This window comes from Conger conger, chromosome 3, assembly GCF_963514075.1.
Source record: "Conger conger chromosome 3, fConCon1.1, whole genome shotgun sequence".
NCBI classification, from domain to species: domain Eukaryota; kingdom Metazoa; phylum Chordata; class Actinopteri; order Anguilliformes; family Congridae; genus Conger; species Conger conger.
In genome coordinates, this window is record NC_083762.1 from 5,290,997 (window position 1) to 5,310,423 (window position 19,427).

Genomic DNA, 19,427 nt, shown 5'->3' on the forward strand with positions numbered 1-19,427 from the left:
TTAACTGAAGTTCCTGACCAGTATCTACATGATCGTATGCATTGCACTGCTTCTTCAGCAGAGGAACCTTGCGCGCGCAGCAGGATTTTAATCCTTCACGGTGTAGTGTGTTACTGATGGTTCTCTTCGTGACTGTGGTCCCAACTGCCTTCAGGTCATTAACAAGCTCCTCCTGTGTAGTACTGGGCTGATCCCTGACCTTTGTCATGATCATTGATATCCCACGAGGCGAGATTTTGCGTGGAGCCCCAGACCGAGGGAGATTGGCGGTGACTTTGTGTTTCTTCCATTTTCTAATAATTGTTCCAACAGTTGTTAACATCTCACCAAGCTGCTTGCTTATTTTCTTGTAGCCCATACCAGCCTTGTGCAGGTCTACAATTTTGTCCCTGATGTCCTTAGACAGCTCCTTTGTCTTGGCCATGGTGGAAACGTTGGAATCTGATTGATTGTGTGGACAGGTGTCTTTTATACAGCTACATAACGATGTCACGAGTTGACACAGGTGTTTTGGGTAATGAGTTGAGATTACGAGTGCTTCTTAATGGAAAACTAACTGGTCTGTGGGAGCCAGAATTATTGCTGATTGGTCGGGGATCAAATACTTATTTCATGCAAAAATACGATAATAAATTTATAAAATTTCTATGATGTTGTTATTGTGGATTATTTTGTGATATTCTGTCTCTCAATGTTAAAATGTACCTATGATTAAAATTCTACACAGTTCCATTCTTTGTAAGTGGGCAAACCTACAAAATCAGCAAGGGATCAAATAATTATTGCACCCACTGTATTTGGAAGGGTGTTCCACCGCAGGCAGGCAGCACGGATGGTGCAGTGGGTAGCACTGCTGCCTCACAGCACAGAGGTCCTGGGTTTGAATCCCCGTCGGCCAGGGCCTCTCTGTGTGGAGTTTGCATGTTCTCCCCGTGTTTGCGTGGGTTTCCTCCGGGTATGAGTGGGAGCCGCGTTGGCCGTGTAAAACCCAATGACGGAATTTAACGGGGGCCGAAGGGGGTTTTGCGTGCTTGTCCTTCTGGCGTTGCTGGGAGAACATTAGTTGGGTTAATTATTATCCTCCGTACAAGAACAGAGCACAATTATGTTTACGAATATACTGGGTCCGTTGCCATGGGTCGGTTATGGATTGACCTGCCCCATATTCCGCTTACAGCTGGCCAGAAACGGATCAGTACAACTCTTAATATTCTCCGTTCTCAAACAGTGCCGTATTGTACGCTTAGTGGTTACTATAGTTTTACTCGTTTATCTAACTCCATTTAAAATATAATTTAGAAATTTGGGTTTGAAATTTACGCGAACCTCGGGAGTGATTACACTCGACTCGTACCTGCGCCACTATTACTCAATATATGTTCTCGCGATTAACATTATTGCTGAAATCTCAGTTCGGTGTAGAACTCAGAGGCTGAGGGTCCAGTCAACACAATACATGCAAACCTGCCATGATAGTTGTGAGCCCAGGTCGGCGTAGCATTAACTGGGCTCCTTAGAGCTAATTTGACAGGAACCAGCACCGTAACGCCCAGGGGTTCCCTTCGCGTCAAATCACAAGAGCCGTGCGTCCCCCGACCCTTTAAGTGGCAGAAACTTGCTGGCCTCACAGCTTAGAACTATCACATATGTGCCAAACTGCCGATCGGTCAGTCTTTGGCCTCCCTTTTCCCCCTCAATATTCAGTTGTAATTTAGGCTGAAAAGGTACAAGATGAATTAGAGTCATGGAGATCACGCAAGTTACGAACAAAATAGTTTATTCGCAGACAGGTAGGTTATTAGCTTTAGAATATCATAATCAATTACAAAATACACAAATTAAGAATAGAGATATAATCAAATAATCATACCTAGCCTGCTTGGACTACACACAAACACAGAGTATAGAATATGCCGTGTGGAAAGTCGAATACGATCTTCCACTGCTACACATACATACGTACATACATACACAAGACATGTTGTGTGGGAAGTCGTTACATACACGTACAATATGCTGTGTGGGAAGTCGAATACGATCTTCCCAGATTGGTCTGTCTCCCTTGCTTTTATGCCAAATCATACGTTTGGAACCAGGCGGCAGTGCCATAAATCAACCTGGAGGGGTGGTCAAATCTGGAATTTAGACCCCCACCGTTGGGGGTTGTTGAGTAGGGAAAATGAGATGATTACCAAGAGAGGACAGGTAGGTTTTCCCTTGGGATACTGAAACTATAGTTTATTAAATTCCATTTGGTATGAAATGTATCTCATCCGATTCCTTGATTTTATCAGATCACATCCATACCAAACAGATTACCGTTATGTTTTATTATGTTGCAGTTATCATGAAACTTCCCTCCTGATTATCCATTTTACATGCAATTCCTGTTACCATTACATAAGACTTAATGCAATAATACAAGGATCACATGGGCAATGTTTTCAAGGTGTTACCGGGTCTATTTACTATAATAGCAGTTTTGAATATTTAATCCAAATGAGGGCACTGTGGCATTGTCCGGCATTAACCACCATGCTACAGGCCGCCCCATCATATCTATGAATGCTGTAGTTGGGAGTTTTCATGATAACTGCATTATGCTGTAAATATGTATTTGTGCCTCTCATGGTAATATACCTTTTGGATAAACCTGATTTGGGTGAATGAAAGGAAAGGAGACATCCCAGACTGTTTGGTTTCTTCTCCTTATCTCCGAAATCCAGGCCTTAGTTCTTGACCCTAAAAGTGAGTCACCCATCTATAATTTACAGCCAGGCCCACCAGGCAGGGGACTAAAACACATGGCTTCTACAGAGACAGGTTTTGCCCAGTTTCCCCTCGACTCCTGAATGGTTATGATATCAACGGTAGGCTGTTACAACAACTAGACCATTACACCAGTCGCACTGAACCAATCAGAATAACACCAAACTTCACTATATTCTGACCTGGGATTATCATGAAACATCTTTATACCATCTCCAATATTCCTGTTCTGGAATGTGAGAAAAGGGGGCCCCCAGGGCCCAAGAAGGAGCCTCTAAGAATCCTCGTTGGCAACGGTGGGGGCTAACAATGTATGCCCCAGGAGGCTGACCAGCGCATGAGACCAAATGTTACTTTTGACTGGCTTATAGCCGAGAAGAGTGAGAAGCGGGATTTCTTCTTCTTTGGCTCGGTGGGAGGTGTGGGGATCAGCAGGGGCCCCTGGCTCTCCACGATGACTGACGGGGCGCTTTGGGGAGGAGGGGGGGGGGGCCGCAGACCTGGATAGGCGCTGCAGGAGGGCCCTGGCCCGGGCCGGAATGGCTCTGCTGGGAGTCGAGCTGGGAGGCTTGGGGACTCTCATGGGTGGGGTCTCAGGCGGGGTGGAGCTCCGCTTCTGGAGGAGGGCACGTGCCCTGTGCCGCGCCTATCCAGGTCTACGGCCACCCCTCCTCCTGTTGCAAAATTGAATTACAACCACACCAATAATACAAATTGCAATATCTGAAAGTGTTATTGACTGCCATTTAAGTATATTGCTAAATGTTTGTATATCTTGAAAAAGGGAAGACTCTGAGTTTATTTGTTTTGGATCAGCGTGGTTAACATTAGCGTCTGCCTACCAGTTTTCAGAATTGATGAGCTGCAAGCTCTGGTCCAAGGCCACATCTGGATTTGCAAAGGGCAAAAATCCGGGCACATCTGTGGAGTCACATGATCAGTGAGTGATGTCATACCAGTGAAAACAAGACAGAGCATAAACCAGTCCTACTGAACCATTCACCTTCGGTATAGAATACATGCCACATGTCGTCTATTAATACATTTCAAATGTATTCTGCTTGTCGGCCATTTTGTTTTGCTCATCAGCCATCTTGTTTTTTCATCTTATGTTTCCCTTTCAGCAGATGGTGATGCAAATGCTCTGCCTATTGGCCATTTTATTGACATTAATGTAATCTGTCTGCTGTCTGTCTGTCTGACAGGTGAGTCATCAGCCTCCCACATTCAGAGCAGCAACACCACCATTTTAGGGACAGAATCGTCATCCCCATTTCACATCGTTCACTACAGAATCTGCACTCAAGGCCAGTTTGTCGTGCAGCGATACTCTTTATGTATTTTTATATTTTTGCTGAGGACAGCACCACTGTCTACATCGGACGTCTGCTAAATGACTAAAATGTAAACGAATACATGAAAAATTATATAATGATTATAATCAGGAATACATTTGTGTTGTGGGGATTTTGCATTTAATTAACAAAACAAACATATATGCACTCACTGAGCATTTTATTAGGTATTATCATTAGGTTTTAGGTATTAGACTTATTTCTTTGACTTATTAACTCTTCTGCTGCTATAGCCTATCCACTTAGAGGTTTGACGCATTGTGTGTTCAGAGACGCTCTTCTGCATCCCACTGTTGTAATACATGGTTATTTGCGTTACTGTCAGCTTCCTGCCAGCTTTCACCGGTCTGGCCGAGTCTGGCTCCTCTGATCTCTCTCATTAACAGCGCGTTTTTGCACGAAGAACTGCCGTATTTTTTTTTACCTTCAGGCCACAGACTTATTACCAGTGTCAGGCCCAGGTTTACATGGTCACCAGACAAACAGGAGCTGTGCTGTAAAACAACGTGTGGATTGAGGGTGGCTAAATCTCACATTTCTGAAGTCATCAATGTGTTTCCTTTTACCCCCCTCCCATTTGGTATTTTAATGTATTTATTTATTTGTTTGTTGTAAACTATTTGTGGAGCTGTAGGGGAAAATTCACAGAACAAAAGATCTCCCTCCTAAAAGCATGATAAATAGACTCCACCTTAGTGAGCAGGCTGGTTCCTCCAAAACTCTCGACGATGTATGCTAAAAGCGTATCAATATATCCATATGAAAGTATGATATGTAACCAGTACAGTTTCAAACTGATTAACTGCTGCTTGTTATAAAATCAACCTAGAACATTAATTATAGCTGAGCTTATGAAAACGCAAGGAACCACAGTGAAAACTGTTGAAATGAGAGCAAAGAATGCAAAGAATGCAACGTACATTTACTCACTTAGAAAAGAATATGAATCAAATGTTTAGTATGTCTGTATAGTAGAAAAGAATATTAGAAGAGAATATTAATCAAATGTTTATTATGTCTGTATATTTTCAATGATTTACTGCTGCTTAGTTCGTTTTAGAAAAATGACCCATATGTGGAAAAATACAGAGTGACGTGTATGCTCAGAAAAAACCATGGATAACGTGTGTGTTAGAGGCAGTTCGCGAGGGCGGGGGCGCCCTGAACTTGTTACGAGATTTGGCAGAGCATGACTGAACACAGTTGGCAGAGCAGGAGGACTTTGGGCGATTTGCCACAATGATGTTACCTGTTCCCACATGTTCCCACCACACACACGCACGCACGCACACAAGCGCGCCTCCACACACGCACCACACACACACACCCAAACTTGAAAGTTGCTTATAACCTATTGTTATAAGCAATTTCCCACCATTATACCAATCACCATAACGACCAGCAGATCAGACTGTTGGAGAAGTAAGCGTTTTAAATTTATCCTCTGCCAGAACTTCCTGCAGGAGAACTCAGAGCCTAAGGAAGGTCACACGTACGTCATGTACCACGGGACCTCTCGTCAGGCAGCGGAGCAGATCAAGGCCCGCGGTTTCCACCAGTCCAGAGACGGGATGCTGGGTCGGGGCGTGTACGCCAGTCGTGACGTGAAGAAGGCCAGGGCGTACCCCCTGGGGCTCCCCGCGGACCAGTGCGTGGTGCTGAAGCTCCGGGTCAACGTGGGCAGAGTGAAGAGGATCAATTACCAAGGGCACCCGCTGCAGAAGACCTGGCACGAGCACGGCTAGGACACGGCCTGGTGCCCGCCGCGCTGCAGGATGGTCAGGAGCGGTCTGGAGGAGGACTGTTCAACTGATCAACGTTCTGACAAAGGTTGAAACTGAGACTGAGGTTTAAATACATGAGGGAAGGTAACAATCTAGGTGGGGCTGGGGGAAAAAAGCCAGCCACTTCAGGACTGTTTCGTAACACAAGTATCTGTTTGCCTTGCCAGGAGGCGTGGACTTCAGGTTGCCCTGCTTCTTTCCTGCCAAGCCCGCCAGCCGCAGTGACATACGAAGCAGACCTCGTGGGCTAACAACACGGACGTTTCTGAAAGGCACACACACACACCGGGACGACACGACAAGCCCCAGCATGGGAAGCAACTGGGCACAGGTACTGTACAGATTTGGCACTTATTGAGTCGAATTAGCTCCATATGTTTCGCAGGTTTCATCTTGTTTGGCTGAATGCGCTTCATTTGTAAACTTTAGTTTTTGGTTTCATTTTTAGTGACTTGTCTGTAACAAAGGGAGCAGGTTTGAGTTAATACTTTTCATGTACACGCACATACACACACACAAGATACATGCTAAGTGTATCATTGTAGGCTATACAGGCCACTGGCACGTCCGTGTCTATACAAATAGATAGCGATCATATAGAGCCACACTATGGAATGTGGATATACATTGCAGATGTTTCAGTGCCATCGGGGCCAACGCTGGGGCCGTCGGGAGAGCGCTCAATCACATGATGTTCAGTAACAATAGGGGCTTCAAATGGTGAAGTGTTTTTTGCATTATCCGAATGCCTATCCGAAGGTCTACTTTACATTGTTTGGAAATCCCCACAGTCAGAAAAGGAAAGCGAAAGTGAGGTGTTGCTTCCCAGTCTGACTCAGTTCGAGGAAAATTATTTGCTGCATACTGTACCTTTTAGAGAAGAATTATTGCATTTCCACCAGTTCTCACCTTTTTATTTCATTCATTCTGTCAAGAAAACTGGCAAAAAGGTCAAAAACCAAAGTCACTAAAACAAAGCAGATAATCAAAAACCAGGAAAGCAGAAGGACAAACAAGAGGGCAAGGCAAGTTCGAAAATCAAAGTCAAAGGGGTGTCTTTAGGAATATTAAAGTATTAAATATATTCATTCTTTAGGTTTGGAGAAGTAAGCGTTTTAAATTTATCATCCTATGCCAGAACGTCCTGCAGAGCAGCTCAGAGCCTGAGGACGGTCACACAGACACCATGCACCACAAGATCTCTCGTGAGGAAGAGGAGCAGATCTGCGGGATGGCGCCGAGCGGTCTGGGGGAGGACAGCGTGGGGGCCCCTGACCGTGACCCTGTGGAGGTACGTGACGCGTCGGGCCTTCGCCGCCGAATAAATTCAATATTATACAAGTATAAAATTCTACACACAACACCCCATAATGACAACATGAAATGAGTTTTTGAAATTTTTGCAAATTTATTAAAAATAAAAAACTAAGAAATCACATGTACATAAGTATTCACAGCCTTTGCCATGAAGCTCAAAATGTATCAACCTTGAGATGAATATAACAACACATTGGTTACCGTTTCAGACCCGCCATAAAAGGTATGCTATATAGAACAAATACCCTTAGCATACAGTTTTCTGTTCTTTTGTCAGTGTCCCGAATTGTCCCGTCACTTTTCTCAAAGTGTAGCCTATTGAGCGTTCATAACAATGATGTTAACGTCTCTGACAAGTTCGCGCATGTTGTCATCTGTGGCAGGGTAATACTCACGAACCACACTGTCAGTGCAGCGGGAGGTGGGGGAGGGAACATCAATGGCTACCGCCTGTAGTAGCGAGGAGGACTGGCCTTCCTTGTGAGCTGGTGTGGTGAAACTTCCAATGTCGATCTCAGAAGGCGACGAAATAATAATGCGTTTTCAGTTTCTAAACTCACTGAACAGTTAACTAGCTAGTGAGGATATTTCAACTACTTCTCTCAACGGTAGCAACGAAATCTTCAAAGTTGATTGAAGTGTAGTCTCCTCTTCGACACGGCGACTCTAACCGCAATGCTTCCGGAAAACAGAAAACAAGAAACCTCACTTACACTTCGACATAAACTTGCAGTTATTCGAACTATATTAACATTTCCTTTCTGTTTACTTTCAATAACGTGGGAGCTCTCCGGGCGCCGCCATCTTCTTTCTTCTCGTCATTTTTTGTGTTCCTCCCCGTCTCTCCCAGGCCCACCCCCTCCGTACTCCCGATTGGGCAGTGCACCCACTTTGCAAATCACTGATTGGCTGGCCTATTGCCATGTCCTGTGGCGCTATTGGGTGTTGATTTTAAAGAGGAGATTTCACTAAAGTCATTGCATATAAATAAACATGTCCACACTCTAGGTGTACCACTACATAAGCAATTAGTTAATTTGGCCAATGAGAGTAGTTACCTGGCATACTGGGGGAAAGAGAGAGCAGTTCAACACAGCAACCACTCCGATTGCTCCAATATCTAAGAGTGTATCAAAACACACCAAAGCATACACGGCAAACCACAAGAATAATGTGAAAATGATTATTAACTTTACGCTTAGTTCACCTCATACAGTGCAGGAAAGGAACCACCCAATGCCCCCAATATACTGGAACCACGTTCACTGGCTTCTGTTGATAGAAAGGAGAACACAGAAAAGTAAATACACTAAGCTAAATGCTCAAACTAGTGGACCAGCCAGTACCCGGAAGCTGAGCTTAGTGGGAAGGAAATCTTATACAAATACAAGCAGCCAAGGGCCATCAAACGTTGCCCAACCAAACACCTTGTTTGTAACAAATCAAATAAACAAAAATACATAAAACAACTCAGGCAAAACAGCAATGGCAGACTCCTGCAAATACACACATAAAATTAGTACCAATATTCAACCATAATATAGTGCGTCATATTATAATTCAAACAATTAATGGTACCAGCAATGTTGGTAGTCACCGTTTGACACATGGCCGCACTGCAGCCGAACCACAGAAAAGGAGGATACCTGGTGACTGTTAACACATACAATGTTTAGTTAGACTACCCAAGTTAACATGCCTTACACAAGCGCCAGCTCACCCACCTCACCAGAAGTCCCATCTATTCCCCGCAAATGGATTCCAGAATGAACAAAGAGCAAGCCTTCCACGAGCTGCCTCTTCCTGGTTTTATCCTCGTTGCTATTAGCATGATTACAAGATCAAAGCCAGCTGTGCAATGAATGAGCTTGCGCTCCCGGTAGCTACTGTGGCAAAATGTAAACAACTACTCGGGAAATAACCCGGAAGTACTATTCACAATGACCCACTGGTTACATTCCACTGCCCCCATATGAATTGACGTCCCGTCGATCATTTCCCCATGACTGAGGAGTAAGGAAAAACAGTGTGACAGACTAATTCTTTGGTCTAAACGATGGATCTATAAGGCCAGGTACCCAAGGGGTTGCAGCCCCATTGCCCAAACTCACCACTGAGACCGGAAGACGGTGTGGGTTGGGATGTTGCCCCGCTGTTGGTTGGGTACTCCGACGGGTAACGCCAGTACTGGTGGAAGGTGTAGCCTGGCTGACGTTTGGTAGGGTATCCATATACACATCCGGTGTTGGATCGTTGGGAACTGGACAGCAAGGAAGGCATTCGTGAATCCTGGTCCGGTGCAGATGGTACTACCACCAATACCCCCGGGGCAGGGTCATCATCTTTGTATAGAGGGTCTGCTTGGGGAGGGTCTTCGGATGACGTGTCCGTAGATTGAGTCACTGGTGCGAGAGTGGGGTGCCTGCTAGGTGGAACGCACTTAATCATGGTCCGATGTATCTGCTGTGGTCGGCCCAGATCTTGCATTGGCGCCACAGTGTGAACCACACCACCAGGGCTGGGAGCTCGTAATACTTGGTATACTACAGGGGACCAGGCATCCTGGATCTTGTTACGGCCACGTACCGAATGGTCTCATAAGTACACCAGCTGACCCACATCCAACGGTCCACACTGTGCCTTCGGATCATGCCTTGCTTTCCGTTGCTCAGCTGCTTGCTTCAGCTGCTCCCGCACACTGCAGAAGACTACCTCTAGGCGCCTCTGGTGTTCCTGGACCCACTCTGAAACAGTGCCACTCCGTGGTCCAGAGATTCGACCCAGCAGAAAGTCAACAGGGAGTTGAGGTTCCTGGCCAAACATCAAGAAATGTGGAGACTCCTTTGTAGTTTGATGGACTGTAGTGTTATAGCTAAAGACTAGTTGTGGTAGATACTGTGGCCAACGGCTCTTCTGTTCAGTTGAGAGGGTGCGCAGTAGATTGTGCATTGTTCGGTTGAAGCGCTCACACTGACCATTCCCTTCTGAACCTTGTAGAGGTCACACAGCTGATGGACAATAGCACTCTCAAAGCACCTACCCTGATCTGAATGGAGCCGAGCCGGCACCCCAAACCGGTAGAACCATTCCTTAAGGAGGACGTCAGCCACTGTGGATGCCCGTTGATCTCGGGTGGGTATAACCTGGGTGAATTTAGAGAACACATCCGTTAGTACCAACCCTTGTTCCCGTCCATCTCTGGAAGGCTCTAGATACGAAAATCTATAGCAACCACCTCGTTTGGCCGGGTTGCAAGCAGGTGACCCATAGGGGCCCGACTTTAGAAAGAGTGCATCGGGTACAATGTTGGCACCACTCTTTAATATCTTTGGCCATCCTTGGCCAAAAGCACCGTTGTCGGACCAGTTCAGCTGTCCGGTCATTTCCCTGGTGTCCCTGCGCATCATGGAGCTGGGTCAAAACTTCTTCCCTTAGGCACTCAGGAAGCAAGAGTTGCAACACCTCCTCCCCTCCATCAGGTCTGAGAATCTTACATTTACATTTACATTTTAGTCATTTGGCAGACGCTTTTAATCCAAAGCGACTTACAAGTGCATAGGTTCTACCATAAGTCAGAGCATCACATCCAGAAACTGGCAAAATACACAGGAAATGCTGTTCTAAACATAGTTGTCATCAGAAGTGCATTTTTTTTTTTGGGGGGGGGGGGGGGGTTAGACAAGGATAGGGATATCAGAAAGGAGGGGCAGGGGAAATCAGGAGGGAGGACTAAGGTAGAGTTTGAAAAGGTGGGTTTTGAGTCTGCGTCGAAATAGGGGGAGGGATTCTGCTGTTCTGACAGTGGTAGGCAAGTCATTCCACCACTGAGGAACCAGAACGGAAAACAGGCGTGAACGTGCAGCTCGACCGCCAGGTGCATGTAGAGAGGGAACCGTAAGGCGACCAGAGCTGGCAGACCGGAGTGGTCTAGCTGGGGAGTAGGGAGTGATCAGGGATTGTATGTAAGGTGGGGCAGTCCCCTTAGCAGCCTGAAATGCCAACACTAGGGCCTTGAAACGGATGCGTGCGGCAATGGGAAGCCAGTGGAGGCCAATGAGAAGCGGGGTGACATGAGCTGACCTGGGCTGACTGGTGATCAGGCGGGCTGCAGCATTCTGGACCAGCTGGAGGGGCTTGATGGCACACGCTGGGCTAGGAGGGAGTTGCAGTAATCCAGGCGGGAAATGACGAGCGCCTGGACTAGGAGCTGGGTGGCTTTCTCAGTCAGGAGATGACGGATACGGCGTATATTATACAGAAAGAACCTGCAGGTTCTGGCAGTGGAGGATACTTGTGGAGCCAGGGTGAGGCAGTTATCAAGAGTCACCCCAAGATTCTTTGCCGTACGGGAGGAGGAAACTACAAAGTCCTCAACAGTCAATGAGAGGTCGATTGATGGAGAGGACTTAGCAGGGATGTAGAGAAGCTCAGTTTTGGCAAGGTTGAGCTTCAGGTGATGGGAAGTTATCCACGCAGAGATATCAGCCAAGCAGGCAGAGATCCGTGTGGTGATTTGGGTGTCGGGGGGGAAGGAAATGAAGAGTTGGGTGTCATCAGCGTAGGAATGATAAGAAAAGCCGTGGGAAGAGATAACAGAACCAAGAGACATGGTGTATAGCGAGAAGAGGAGAGGCCCAAAAACCGAGCCCTGCGGGACTCCAGTTCGTAGGGGTTGAGGGTCGGAGACTGCGCCCCTCCAAGTCACCTGGTAGGAGCGACCAGAGAGGTAGGAGTAAAACCAAGCGAGTGCAGAACCTGTGACACCCATCCCAGACAGCGATGAGAGCAGAATCTCATGGTTGACTGTATCGAAGGCGGCTGACAGGTCGAGGAAGATGAGGACAGAGGAGAGGGATTTTGCTTTAGCAGAGTGGAGTGCCTCAGTGACCGCGAGCAGGGCGGTTTCAGTACGGTACAGAAGGTCATTTACCTGGGTTATTCAGCCCCACTCCCGCCACAGCGCTTGAGCAGTTGCTGGCAGCCCCTCTCATTCAGCCCGACTTGGCATTTGTCCGGCCTGCCGGATCGGGAGAAAGGCACTGATGGTTGGGTCCATCTCCTGTAGTCTCTTCAGACCTGCAAATAAACGGCCTGGGAGGACCATAATGGCTGACTGCGTCACTGGCTGCAACCTCTCTCCCACAGCGTCCTGCAAGAGAGCTGGAAGCACAATTCCAGGGAATGCAGCAAGTGTAGCATCAGAGGTGGTCCGCATTCTGATTGGTCCGGCCGGGTCTGTAACGGACCGTAAAATTAAACGCTGCTAGTTCAGCAACCCACCGTTGCTCTGTTGCCCCAAGTTTAGCAGTATTTAAATGACTTAGTGGGTTGTTATCAGTCCACACCACACACTGTTGGCCCCAAAGGTATTCGCGATACTTGTCTGTCATCGCCCACTTCAGACCCAGGAACTCCAACTTCGTAGAGCCGTACTTCCGCTCAGCTGGTTTAAGGCTCCAACTGGCATATGCCACTGGAGGCACCTTCCCATCTTGCTCCTGTGACAAAACAGCTCCCAACCCGTGATGGCTAGCATCGATCTCTAAGATGAAGGGGAGGGAAAAGTTAGCAAAAGCCAATGTTGGGGACTTAGCAAGCCGTACCTTCATACTTTGAAAGCTCTTCTCACTCTCTTCGGACCAGACACCCTCCAGGCTTGACCTCTGTCTTCTATAACCCTTTCCGCCATTCTGTAGAGCCACCAGTTTGTGTAGGGGTGCTGCCAGTTCCGAGAATCCCTTTACGAAACGCCGGTAATAACTGGCAAAACCAAGGAAAGATCGCAACTCCTGGGTGTTTCTTGGCCTAGGCCAGTTCGCCACAGCAGAGACCTTTTCAGGGTCTGTGGACACCCCCTCTTGAGAAATGAGGTGACCCAGGTAAGGTACTGGACCTCTTTCTGGAAGAAACAACATTTCCCCAGGTTAGCTTTTACCCCCTCCCTCTGCAACCGTTCCAGCACAAGTTCCAGACGTTTTAGATGTTCAGCTGTATTAGAGGAAAATATTATTATATCATCTAAATACAGCCACAAGGACTGACCATTTTGGTCCCCAAATATCCGCTCCATAAACCTCTGGAACGTGCCGGGCGCATTGCACAACCCAAAGGGCATTCGATTAAATTCAAACAACCCAAAAGGTGTGCAAAAGGCTGTTTTGAAACGGTCACTTTCAGTTACAGGGATTTGATGGTATCCACTGGACAGGTCTATAGTTGAAAACCACTGGGCACCAGACAGAGAATCCAGTGTCTCGCCGATGCGAGGCAGCGGGAATGCGTCTTTTCGGGTTCTGCTGATTAATTTTCGGTAGTCGACACACATCCTGAGGCTACCATCTTTCTTTTTAACCAGCACAATGGGAGAGGCAAAGGGGCTGCAACTCTCTCGGATAACCTGGCTATCCAATAGTTGCCTAATATGGGCCTTGACAGCCTCATAATCCGCAGGGGGAATACGCCTGAATCTTTGCCTCACTGGCCTATCTTCTAGAAGGGGTATGTCATGTGATAGCAATGTGGTGCATCCCAAGTCACTCTCGGATGATGAAAACACTGAAGCGTATTTCCTCAGCAGACCCCTGACCTTCTTTTGCTCTGACTGGGGAAGCACTGACAGGTCAAACTCCTGAATTTGCTGCAGGACTGAGTTTTATACCAGTTTGAGTATAAACGGGAACAGTTAGCCCATGCGATGGTCCCACCCTACCTGCAACCTCAACCAATGGTTCCACCTTCTCTGTGACCCCAGGGGGCAAACTGACTATCCGGGCTTGCGTCAGAATTCCCACCGGGCGGTGTGGATGGAGGACAGTGCTAGACTTATTCACATTCAAAATTGGGACATACACAGTGCCATTATGCACTTTGAGGAGAGCAGAGAGGGGCATCAAACCACTGGGCAACTGCTGGGTATTACTGGGGGACTCAAGTAGGACAAACCCTGGGGCTTCACAAAACTGCTGAGAGCATGTGGATGCCACAAACCTAACAGAACCTGCAGGTGTATAGACGGCCTTCTGGCCTCTTACCTTTGCCAACCCGGTGGAGGGAGGGGTCTTAACCTGGGCTTGATGGCATAACTGAAAGGCTTCCTTCCAATATTTACAGTCCGGAAAGGCTGTTGGGTTGTCAAAAAGAAGAGGGCCACGTGCAGAAAATAACATACATACGCACACACATACGCACACAAACCCGTTGCCTTCAGACACAGCAGCAACCTAAGAAAAAAACACATTAACATTACACTAAAAGCATTTAACCAACAGATCAATAAAATAGTAAAATAACTCAACTACCGTAGTCACCGTTTGACACACGGCCGCACAGCAGCCTGACCACAGAAAAGGAGGATACCTGGTGACTGTTAACACATACAATGTTTAGTTAGACTACCCAAGTTAACATTCCTTACACAAGCACCAGCTCACCCACCTCGCCAGAATTCCCATCTATTCCCCGCAAATGGATTCCAGAATGAACAAAGAGCAAGCCTTCCACGAGCTGCCTCTTCCTGGTTTTATCCTCGTTGCTATTAGCATGATTATGAGATTGCAAGCCAGCTGTGCAATGAATGAGCTTGCGCTCCCGATAGCTACTGTGGCAAAATGTAAACAACTACTCAGGAAATAACCCGGAAGTACTATTCACAATGACCCACTGGTTACACAAGCATTAAGTCAAAGGAATTGTCTGTAGACCTCCGAGACAGGATTGTCTCGAGGCACAAATCTGGGGAAGGGTACAGAAAAATTTCTGCTGCTTTGAAGGTCCAAATGAGCACAGTGGCCTCCATCATCCGTAAATGGAAGAAGTTTGGAACCACCAGGACTCTTCCTAGAGCTGGCCGCCGTCTAAACTGAGCAATCAGGGGAGAAGGGCCTTAGTCAGGGAGATGATCACTCTGTCAGAGCTCCAGCGTTCCTCTGTGGAGAGAGGGGAACCTTCCAGACGGACAACCATCTCTGCAGCAATCCACCAATCAGGCCTGTATGGTAGAGTGGCCAGACGGAAGCCACTCCTTAGTAAAAGGCACATGGCAGCCGGCCTGGAGTTTGCCAAAAGGCACCTGAAGGACTCTCAGACCATGAGAAACAAAATTCTCTGGTCTGATGAGACAAAGATTGAAGTCTTTGGCGGGAATGCCAGGCGTCATGTTTGGAGGAAACCAGGCACCGCTCATCACCTGGCCAATACCATCCCTACAGTGAAGCATGGTGGTGGCAGCATCATGCTGTTTGGATGTTTTTCAGTGGCAGGAACTGGGAGACTAGTCAGGATTGAGGGAAAGATGAATGCAGCCATGTACAAAGACATCCTGGATGAAAACCTGCTCCAGAGCACTCTTGACCTCAAATTGGGGCGACGGTTCATCTTTCAGCAGGACAACGACCCTAAGCACACAGCCAAGATATCAAAGGAGTGGCTTCAGGACAACCAGAGCCCAGACTTGAATCTGATTGAACATCTCTGGAGAGATCTGAAAATGGGTGTGCACCGACGCTCCCCATCCAACCTGATGGAGCTTGAGAGGTGCCGCAAAGAGGAATCGGTGAAACTGCCAAAAGATGGGTGTGCCAAGCTTGTGGCATCATATTCAAAAAGACTGCATTGAGGCTGCAATTGCTGCCAAAGGTGCATCAACAAAGTATTGAGCAAAGGCTGTGAATACTTATGTACATGTGATTTCTTAGTTTTTTATTTTTACTAAATTTGCTAAAATTTCAAAAACTTCTTTCATGTTGTCATTATGGGGTGTTGTGTGTAGAATTTTGAGGGAAAAAATGAATTTATTCCATTTTGGAATAGGGCTGTAACATAACAAAATGTGGGAAAAGTGAAGCGCTGTGAATACTTTCCGGATGCACTGTATTAAAGCAGTAACATGGTGGTTGGTCGCACTTTCTGGGTTTTTATATGCGTTATGAACAAGAGGGCATTGAAGAAACACGGTGAAAGTATTAAATATGTCCGTTCTTTAGTTTTGGAGAAGTAAGCGTTTTAAATTTATCATCTTATGCCAGAACGTCCTGCAGAGCAGCTCAGAGCCTGAGGACGGTCTGGGGGAGGACAGCGTGGGGGCCCCTGACCGTGACCCTGTGGAGGTGCCCGACGCGTCGGGCCTTCGCCGTCGCCAGGTAAGAACACGGACGTTTCTGAAAGACACACACACACACACACACACACACACACATGACAAGCCCCAGCATGAGAAGCAACTGGGAACAGGTACTGTACAGATTTGGCACTTATTGAGTCGAATTAGCTCCATAAGTTTTGCGTCTTGTTTGGCTGAATGCGCTTCATTTGTAAACTTTAGTTTTTGGTTTCATTTTTAGAGACTTGTCTGTAACACTTTGTAACAAAGGGAGCAGGTTTTACCAGGCTGAGTTAACAGCACCTATGAAAACACAAAGAGCTGATGCAGGCACGTCCATTATGAGTGTAGTGACAGTCATACGGTGCATCTGGAAAGTATTCACAGCGCTTCACTTTTCCCACATTTTGTTATGTTACAGCCTTATTCCAAAATTGAAAAATTCATTTTTTTCCTAAAAATTCTACACACAACACCCCATAATGACAACATGAAAGAAGTTTTAGCAAATTTAGTAAAAATAAAAAACTAAGAAATCACATGTACATAAGCACAAGAGGGCATTGAAGAAACACGGTGAAAGTATTCAATATGTCCATTCTTTAGTTTTGGAGAAGTACGCATTTTAAATTTATCATCCTCTGCCAGAACTTCCTGCCGGAGAACTCAGAGCCTGAGGAAGGTCACACGTACGTCATGTACCACGGGACCTCTCGTGAGGCAGCGGAGCAGATGAAGGCCCACGGTTTCCGCCAGTCCAGCGACGGGATGCTGGGACGGGGCGTCTACGTCAGCCGCGACGTGGAGAAGGCTAGGGTGTACCCCTGGGGGCTCCCCGCGGACCAGCGCGTGGTGCTGAAGCTCCGGGTCAACGTGGGCAGTGTGAAGAGGATCGATCGCCAAGGGCACCCGCTGCAGAAGACCTGGCACGACGCTGGGTCTACCGTAGAGGCCGCCGAGGCCGTCGCCGGGGCCTTCATGGCCGCCGTTGGGGCCGCCGCAGAGGCCGCCACCGGGGCTGCCGTTGGGGCCGCCGCAGGGGCCTTCAGGGCCGCCGTTGGGGCTGCTGCTGGGGCCACCGAGGCCGCCGCCGGGGCCGTTGGGGCCGCCACCGGGGCCGTTGGGGCCGCCGTTGGGGCCGCTGTTGGGGCTGCCGTTGGGGCTGCCGCTGGGGCTGCCGCAGGGGCCTTCAGGGCCGCCGCTGGGGTCTTTGGGGCCGCCGCTGGGGCTGCCGCCGGGGCTGTTGGGGCCGCCGTTGGTGCCGTTGGGGCGGCCGCTGGGGCCGCCGTTGGGGCTGAGCCTGAGCGTGTGGAGGTGATGGACGTGGCTATCTCCGAGGGGGACCCTGAGCGTGTGGAGGTGATGGACGTGGCTATCTCCGAGGGGGACCCTGAGCATGTGGAGGTGATGGACGTGGCTATCTCCGAGGGGGACCCTGAGCATGTGGAGGTGATGGACGTGGCTATCTCCGAGGGGGACCCTGAGCATGTAGAGGTGATGGATGTGCTCGAAGAGCATCCGGCCTCCGGAGTCGGCGGGGCAGCCAGGTCCGGGGCCGCCGCAGGGTCCGTCGCTGGGGCCTTTGGGGCTGCCGGGGCCGCAACCGGGGCTGCCGTTGGGGCCGTTGGGGCTGCCGCTGGGTCCGCCACAGAGGCCGCTGGGGCCACCGGGGCCGCCGTTGGGGGCGCTGTTGGGGCCGTCACCGGGGCCTTCTGGGCCGCCGCTGGGTCTGCCACAGGGGCTGCCGGGGCCGTCGCCGGGGCCTTCGCCGGGGCCTTCAGGGCCGCCACCGGGGCTGCCGTTGGGGCCGTTGGGGCTGCCGCTGGGGCCGTTGGAGCCGCCGCTGGGGCCGTTGGGGCCACTGTTGGGTCCGCTGGGGCTGCCGTTGGGGCTACTGTTGGGGCCGCTGGGGCCGCCGCTGGGGCCGCCGCTGGGGCCGTTGGGGCCACTGTTGGGTCCGCTGGGGCTGCTGTTGGGGCCGTCGTTGGTGCCGTTGGGGCTACTGTTGGGGCCGCTGGGGCCGCCGCTGGGGCCGCCGCTGGGGCCGTTGGGGCCACTGTTGGGGCCGCTGGGGCTGCCGTTGGGGCCGTCGTTGGTGCCGTTGGGGCTACTGTTGGGGCTGCTGGGGCCGCCGCTGGGGCCGCCGCTGGGGCCACTGTTGGGGCCGCTGGGGCTGCCGTTGGGGCCGTCGTTGGTGCCGTTGGGGCCACTGTTGGGGCCGCTGGGGCCGCCGCTGGGGCCGCCGCTGGGGCCGCCGCTGGGGCCGTTGGGGCCACTGTTGGGGCCGCTGGGACTGCCGTTGGGGCCGTCGTTGGTGCCGTTGGGGCTACTGTTGGGGCCGCTGGGGCCGCCACTGGGACCGCCGTTGGGGCCGTCGTTGGGGCCGCTGGGGCCGCCGTTGGGGCCGTCGTTCAGGCTGTTGGGGCCGTTGGGGCTGTTGGGGCCGTTGGGGCTGTTGGGGCCGTCGCTGTCGGAGCCGTCGTCGGCCTTGGGACCATCAGCTGGGTCGCCGCGGCTGCTGCTGCGGCCGCGGCCGGTGCTGTTGGAGCCACCGCCGGGGCCATCGCCGGGGCCTTTGGGGCCGCCGCAGAGTGAAAGTCACTCAGTTTCAGTAAAACTATTTGCTGCATACTGTACATTTCAGAGAATAAAAGTATAATTTGTTTGTTTGTTCTGCTGCTTGGTTCTGATTGTGGGTTTGTTCTATTATTGCATTTCCACCAGTTCCCACCTTTTTATTCATTCATTTATTTCATTGTTACCTCATTTTGTTATGTACGGCACTGACCATAATTTTTATTCATTCATTTATTTCATTGTTACCTTATTTTGTTATGTACGGCACTGACCATAATTTTTATTCATTCATTTATTTCATTGTTACCTCATTTTGTTATGTACGGCACTGACCATAATTTTTATTCATTCATTTATTTCATTGTTACCTCATTTTGTTATGTACGGCACTGACCATAATTTTTATTCATTCATTTACGGCCATTCGGCCCAATCCTGAGTGACACTCGCATCCAGAGAGACGCACACTGCCAGAGGACATTAGTGCATCCTGCTGTGTTGCACAAGGAACATTCGCTCTTGTTTTTA

General features: G+C 49.2%; 2 protein-coding genes and 1 long non-coding RNA gene across 3 annotated transcripts in view; 1 reads left to right on the plus strand and 2 right to left on the minus strand.

Annotated features, from left to right (window-relative positions):
* Window positions 1-1,756: 1,756 nt before the first annotated feature.
* LOC133124832 (uncharacterized) lies at window positions 1,757-5,614 on the minus strand. Its single transcript, XR_009708347.1, has 2 exons — window positions 3,612-5,614; window positions 1,757-3,443 (listed from the first exon to the last, which is right to left on the minus strand). It is a non-coding gene; the product is annotated as an uncharacterized LOC133124832 (long non-coding RNA).
* A 439-nt stretch (window positions 5,615-6,053) lies between these two features.
* On the plus strand, window positions 6,054-17,640 carry LOC133123125 (uncharacterized). The gene is made up of 5 exons (XM_061233418.1): window positions 6,054-6,239; window positions 7,047-7,199; window positions 16,249-16,362; window positions 16,971-17,453; window positions 17,506-17,640. Exons 1-5 carry the CDS (start codon window positions 6,219-6,221, stop codon window positions 17,638-17,640), a joined length of 906 nt encoding a protein of 301 aa, XP_061089402.1. The 5' UTR covers window positions 6,054-6,218.
* Window positions 17,641-17,649: 9 nt separating this feature from the next.
* The window catches only part of LOC133123130 (collagen alpha-1(III) chain-like), a 5,017-nt gene continuing 3,239 nt past the window's right edge, over window positions 17,650-19,427 (minus strand). Inside the window, exons 3-4 of the mRNA XM_061233430.1 lie at window positions 17,757-18,895; window positions 17,650-17,667 (exon numbers count right to left, since the gene is read on the minus strand). Of these exons, the coding sequence (XP_061089414.1) occupies window positions 17,650-17,667; window positions 17,757-18,895 (1,157 nt within the window). The remainder of the gene's footprint in view (window positions 17,668-17,756; window positions 18,896-19,427) is intronic.